This window comes from Heliangelus exortis, chromosome Z (assembly GCF_036169615.1).
Source record: "Heliangelus exortis chromosome Z, bHelExo1.hap1, whole genome shotgun sequence".
NCBI classification, from domain to species: Eukaryota; Metazoa; Chordata; class Aves; order Apodiformes; family Trochilidae; genus Heliangelus; species Heliangelus exortis.
The window spans coordinates 11,631,558-11,638,883 of record NC_092454.1 but is presented as its reverse complement, the minus strand read 5'-3'; the positions used below and the strand labels follow the sequence as shown (position 1 = coordinate 11,638,883).

The following is a 7,326-nucleotide window of genomic DNA, read 5'->3' as shown; positions in this document are numbered from 1 at the left end:
ACTCTATGATAACCAAGAAATCCAGGTGCATGGGCTGAGACTTTAGTACATATTGTAAGTGAAATTAAAGACAAGTCATCAATATGGGGTTAACTGAAAGGGTTCTATTAATAATTAAACCATGATCAAATCATATTTAATTGATGATTGAATGAAAGTGAAATGCATCAAATGGTGATTAAGTAATAACAATGGTAATTAAACAGTGATTTGACAAATATTTTATTTAAACAATTTAAACAGCAATGAAACACTGCTACTTATTACACTTTCTACACTTACTCCATCCATAAAGCTGGACATATATAAAATACACTAGCATTCCATACATTTTGGGCCAAATATAACATGTGGCTTACCTCGCAGTGGCTATCCCATGCCACATAGAGGGTCCCCCAGCCTTGAGAAGTAACCTTGAAGGCATCTCAGGGGGGAGATGACCACCATGCAGCCCAGTGCTGACCAGGAGAGCCAGTGGGCTCAGGTAGGGTACAGACACTTATAGCATGGAACAATAGACTGGTAGTCAAATCCCTGCCCTTGGTGTTTGTGCACATGTGCAGCTGAGTCAGTTTTAGTTTTACCTAATTCCACCTCCAACTGGCACAGTTACCTCCTGTTGTGTTCAAGGCTCCTCGAGCCCTGAGAAGATGTAGTCTAGGAGGGTTCTCACAGTTGGCAGAGCAGAGCATCTGTCAGGGCTGCTGGTCCAAGATGCCTGAATCAAATCCAAAATACCATTTACAATCTTGTAGCACACACATATAATGCAATAACCTATACTGAATTATTACTTGTTGTTGCCAGCAGTTGCTTTTAGTAGCCACATACTTAGAGATTTGTCCGAACATTTGTCAGAGCTTACATTTTGTAAGCTATTAAAAAGTAATTATTGAAATTTACCCAGAAAAAGCAAACATCACCGTTCTCTGAAATACTATGTACATTGTTGGAAGATTTACCAACAAGCTTGTCAGTATTTTATAGGAAGGGTTTCAATTCAGGTCTTACATACTTTTAACGTGAAAAGCAATGTTACTTAATTCCACTTTTTTTCACCTTCCATACATGTTGCATTCAGAAGAGCTGTATCAAAGATCGGTGTGACAACAGAACAGTGTTCTCTTACCTTGCACCAGGACTCCCATCCTAAATGCTGTATGGATTGATGATGCCTACAGAACCAGATTAGCAATGACTCAGGTAGAAGCCCAACCAAATGCAATATATAACTGAAAATTCTCTTAACTACATATTCATTGCAGAATTACAAATCTTTCAGTTATGTGCTAATCTCTATCCTCTAGAAGACAAAACCCACACAAATTAGAAAGTTCAAAGATAAATATCCATCCAAATTTTACTTTATTAGAATAAATACACCAAAAAGTGATAAAGTCAGTTGTGCCCTTCAGTAATAATAGCAGACTGTTAATACCAAGTTTTTGAGGCAACACTGACCTCAGTAAGATCAACCTCATTGCCCAAAGCACACAGCAGTCTCTGTATCCAAGATCTTCCACTCAAGGAGGTCATCTTCCTTCAGCCAAGGATGTGATGAGGAAGTCTCCTAAGCTGTCACAAAGCTTCATAGGAATTTAGTTGTTCAGTTAAGATGAATGGTTCAAGGTATGAAAAGCACAAATAAAGCCACTTAAAACTATATATTGATAGAGATCCAATTAGCTTTAAAATTTGTGTGGTGCTGTTCCTGTTAATTTAGACAGTTTTTTTAAAAAATCATTGCTGTTTTTGGAAATAACAAAACAAAACAAAACAAAAAAAACAAAAAAAACAAAAAAAACAAAAAAAAAAAACAAAAAAAAAAACAAAAAAAAAAAAAAAAAAAAAAGGAAAAAAGCTGGGGCGGGGGGGGCAGGAACGGGGGGAAGTGGACAGCAGCATTTTTCCTGAGTGTGGCAAGATGCTGGGTCAGATTGCCCAGGGAAGTTGTGGATGTCCCCCCCCTGGAACTGCTCAAGAGTCCAGGTTGGATGAGGCTTTGAGCAACCTGGTCTAGTGGGACATCCCTTCCAACTTCAGCCATTCTATGATTCTATCATCTCAAGGGGATGGCAAATGGAAAGCTCAAGAAACAGCAGAGCTCTGCAGAGCCACTTCATGTTGTGACAGCCAGCAAAAAGCTTCAAAGATTACATAAAATCAGTATCACAAACAGTCTGCAAAATTTTATTTCGATATACCACCTAATTTTCAATTTCAGGTCCTGTCAATCTCATTTGTTCTTAATATACCAGATCACTCATCTCTCCCCCAGATATATTGTGAGATAGTGTAGTGAACAGAACAACTTAGGTCTGCTTCAAAGATTAAATGGGCTTTATTTTCAACAGCCTGAAAATTATTCAGACACAATAGCACATCAGTGAAACCATGAGATATTGAAACTTTTAATGCATGAAACAATTCTTTAGGTTAACAACCCAAGAGTTATACAAAATCTTACCATTTACTTCAGCAGTTTTTATCTAATTAACATCTGCTCAACAGAACTGATAATTCACAGCAGTCTACTAGGTATGCTGTCCTAGAAAGCATAAAATATTCTAATTTAGCCACCTAGAGATTTACAAGAAGTCTGTTCATTTCACTAACTTTTGCAGTTTCACAGTAAGCTCCATTACCCCTTTAGGTTGAGTCCACCTCCTTCCAAAGGATAACAATGTTTGCAAAAACCTGACACCTCAACCCAGCCTCAGGTCCTACCACAATCTAGCATCCCATCAATGGCAATTACATGGACTCACTTAAAGTTAGAAGTATAACAAAACCTAAATTAAGCAGAGCTTTAAAAAAATCAAAACCACTTTTGCTAAATGAAGCTCAGTACTAAGGGAACAGCTGTCACCAGGTTCTCAGTTAAGTTATCCCCATGACCAGTGGCATGTTCCTCTACTCAAAAGGCTGCATGTTTTAAGCTTCCCTGATAAATCATTACTAAGCCAAAGACAATTTATTTGTTTTCCAGCAGGTGTGCTGGAGAAGGGGAACACACAAGCTTGATTCACAACATGAAAGTCATTGCCTATGAAACTGCTCTAGCAGATCTACAGTCAAAGATTAATTTGATCAGTATACACATAGCACTAAATTAAAAAGTAGGTAGGGCATGATGATCCTCCATCAACCCACTCTGTTTCTTCCCTTTGAACCAGTGACTCCTGTCTCTGAAGATATACTAATCGATTTACATGAAAAAAATCTGTTAGGATGTTGGCTGCAATCAGTTAATCCACAGCAAGCATGTGATTTATCCTAACAAAGTCTACACTGACCTAACTGACCAATGATAATAAATAGATCAGTCAGAGGCTTTTCTCTACATAATCTATGCTTACATTTATTGCCAGATCAATAAGAAAACTCCACCAAAATGACAATCGGACATTTTCTTAATAGTGACTCAGTCACTTTCCTTCTGTATGATGTTTTAAAGCTTTTTTTTATCTAACGCTTCCATATTTACATAGTACTTGTTCTTCTATTGTAACGAAGACCTTCTATCCCTCCCGATACACAGAAAGTCCCCCACCCAAAAACACTAACCAAGTATAAGATGACTAAGTTTGAAATTTCAAAATTACAACAGTTGCAAGAAAAACAGCAATTCCCGTATTTTAAGAAAAAATACATTCTAGTGCAGCTACATTTCTATTAAAAATAACATTATATAAACAGAAGTGTTCATTTATTTCCCTTGTGTTCAAATTGTTATTACACATATGCCATTTGTTTATTTTTTATTTGAACATTAAGGTAATTACACGTGGAGGGCTCTTATTTCCAGTGGCTTCTCAGCAGGAGATGTCACCAGAGCAAAACATGAAACATTCCACATGGTTAACAATACATCATCTGCATTACCAGAACTACAATCAATTTTTTTGCTAACAGATCACATAAGATGTACATAAGTGGGGCATTTCCTTTAACAGAAATATCAAACTTAGTACTGCATTTGTTTGATTTCAATATGAACATTTCTACATAAGAGCAACATCATACATGACAGTTTTATTTATCACACATAAGAGTACTTTGGCAGCTCTAACTGTGATGTATTTATCCTCCTAAGTGTCATAGTAGGTTTACTTTATAAAACATATTGCTAGTATGCCCCACATAAACATCAAGAATCAAATGCACCTCTTTCTTTTGCCACTTTAATGGGAAAGGGAGCAACGTTTTTACGTCATAGTACACAGACGTTTCATACATGCAATTTTTTTTCCATTAACATGTAACCAGCCATTTTGTCTGCAAAAAAATAATCCTTATTAAAAAAAAATCTGAATTTTCTTAAATTAGAAAGACTGTATCCATAGCCAATTACCTGATAAATCATTACCAACTATTTATTTCAAAGTAAAATTGAACATGCCAAAATTTTTTCAGGCACAGTGATCTGAGGTGCAGAATTCCCTCATCATATTTTGCGTTAATTTATAAAACCGACTGGTTTGTTTAGTTACCTGCTTTTGCAAGATATTAATGCAGGTACTAAGATCAGGTCTGTTGAATATAAGGTATTCTATTATTATTACAGGTAGAAAAAATGGATGAACAGCTCAAGTATCACCACAAATTCAGCAAGGAGGTTACCTATGATAGGAACTAATATTTCTTGATTAACAAATGCTTCTTTCTATGAACACCTCTACCATCAGTTTCCACAAAAGAACTTATTAAAACTCACCCCAAATTAATTAATTCTCAGCCTTTACAAACACAAGTTTATTGTAGTCTGATAGACAAGTGCCATCCAGTCACCTACTTATCACAGTAATTCAAGTGAGGACCATGTTCCCTCTAACGTAATCACTTTAAAGTAGCCACATGAAAGTTTTGAGTTAAGACAGATGAAACCTGGTTGCAAAATTTCAGATATAAAGGAAAAAATTATATATATATAGATATTGCAAATAAAAAACCCTATAACATGTTGATAGTGATCTGGAGCAATTTACTTCATTCACTCATCTGTGAAATTTTAGCAGACATTTCATATTTATTCATATTTGGTCCAAATATTCCTCTGTGCCCCAAAAAAAGAATGTTGTGCCCAAAAAAGCATCTGCATTCACTAAATATCTCTTCACCCTTTCATTCACCTTCAAGCAGTTCTTAAATCTCAGTCTTCTGAGCCATATAAGAACAGATCTTAACATTACTGTAACATCAACAATGGGCAAGATGAAAAGCAGGTAGAGGTATCTGACATAGCATTTAAATTAAATAATATATATTTAATTGTATTAAGTCACCCTTCTTCACCCTTCAAAACCTATTTGTATGGAATTATGAACTCTACAGAACAAGAACAGTCTGTGTATGGCACTTCCATGCATGTCTACAATACAAACAAGATAATCAAAAAATTAAATAAATCATAAATCCTGCTCATCTGCTAATTTTTAAAAATTCATTAACTTCAAATGGAAAAATTATATCCAAACCAATTAAGTTGCATGTTCACTACAGTCTTGAAATGCCAATTTTCATGAAGCTGTTTCATCTTCTTCCTTCAATTACCTGATCAGCTAAGTGATGTCAGCTGTGTCAGCTAACTTTGATCTCCCACCATTAACTTCCACACTGGTTTGCCCCCTATCTCTCCAAGTTCTACTCAAACACCACATTCTCCCTTCTTCATCCCATTGTCTGTGACACCTACCAAGAAGCCCTTAAACTGCAGCTTAATAGAGCTTCCAGAGAAGAGAAGCCTCTCTTACCAGAACAGTACAACAGATGGCAAGAGAAGTTTGTTTGTTGCGATTCACCGCGTACCTGCGCTCCTCTGCAAACTCTAAAGTATATTCTGTACAGAAGGTAGAAGGGCTGTGCAAATGTAAGCCACACTCAGCAAGCCAAGTTAAGTGGTTTGGCAGGCCACGTGGACAGGGCAACATGATATCCAGAAATTCTGGTTGAAACAATTTACATCCTGTTTGATGGTTTAACCTGTGTTACAGCCTAGTTTAAGCAGCCTTTACACAACACTCTCAATCAAACAAAAGCCCTACAAAGACAGGTTAACAGTTTTTTGGTTGTTGTTGGGTTTTCTTCTATTAAGTAACTAGTTAGTATGTGTTCAAGAAATAGTTTAATACAAAGCTTGAAAAGGGTACCCAACAACAACATTTGGAGCTTTTAAATACTATCTTATTCTGAGGTATATGTCTATTACTGTAAAAGTTTATGCATCACATTCTAAAATCTAAGGCTCAAGAAAAAAAGCTAGCTATTTTCTAAGTCAAGCAAGCTACCGAAAAATGGGAAGAAACAGTATGTGGCTTGTGTTCAAGTGTTACTGTTTAGCACAACACTTCATGCAAATAATGCAAAAGTGTCTATATACTCACTCAGGACTGTTTACATCTGAATAAATAGAGTAACTTAGCAAATACAGTATTTAAAATTATCTACAAAAATGTGTTTTACCAAGTATTCATCATTTATATCAAGTCCAAAACCTGAAAGCTGTCAGGGCAATACCAAATGTATGAAATACAAGAAATACAAGAAAAAAAATAAATCGAGAATGCTGCTCCAAAGACAAATTCATATTAACTGTTAATTAAAACAAAGACTAAAGCTACTAGGTGGCCTTATCAGCAAACACTTTCAATCAAAAGGCCATAAACTGGTATGCTTTACATAGTATTTGATCTGTTTATTTTACACCATGAGGTGAAAGTAGCACACTTCCTTTTAGTAAAGTATACACAAATAGCCTCACTCAGAATACACTTTTAATGCACATAAAAAAAGTATTCATCTTACAAATTGTTTTGCAATTCAAATATACAATAGCTTGGAAAACAACGTTTTAGAAAACAAAAGCCAATGTAGAAAGACCGCTTTTAACAACTTAAAGAATAACAGTTTTGTATGGCTCTGTCTTTAGAGTTTTCTTACTGCATCATCAATATCAGAAATCTGTTCCTTCAGCTGGTTCCACTGTTCTGGATTTAAAGAAATACCTGAAATGCATTAAAAATAAACAGACAAATTCAGACAAAATAAAAATAAACAGACAAAATTCAGACAAATAAAATGGTAGCACAGGATCTTCCACAATTTCTGTGAACATAGGTTTCACATAAAAGTCTAAGTCATTACTATTAAATCTTGAACTACTTCATTAACCATCTCTAACACAGAACCCTTCAAGTTAACTTTAGACTCTAGCTTATCTCCAGAAAATTTTAAATTACAAAGAAAATGCGAATAATGTAGCAAATTCACCTACAAGTGTTTGGCTAAACACAGGCAGTGGAACACTGCTCCAGCCTTGATAGAAGG

General features: G+C 35.5%; 1 protein-coding gene across 3 annotated transcripts in view; it reads right to left on the bottom strand.

Moving 5' to 3' along the window:
- Positions 1-2,322: 2,322 nt before the first annotated feature.
- The window catches only part of SUB1 (SUB1 regulator of transcription), a 257,386-nt gene continuing 252,382 nt past the window's right edge, over positions 2,323-7,326 (bottom strand). For all 3 annotated transcript variants that reach the window (XM_071731281.1, XM_071731278.1, XM_071731280.1), the window contains exon 5: positions 2,323-7,004. In XM_071731281.1, coding sequence (XP_071587382.1) covers positions 6,925-7,004 — 80 coding nt within the window. In that variant the 3' untranslated portion in view covers positions 2,323-6,924. The remainder of the gene's footprint in view (positions 7,005-7,326) is intronic.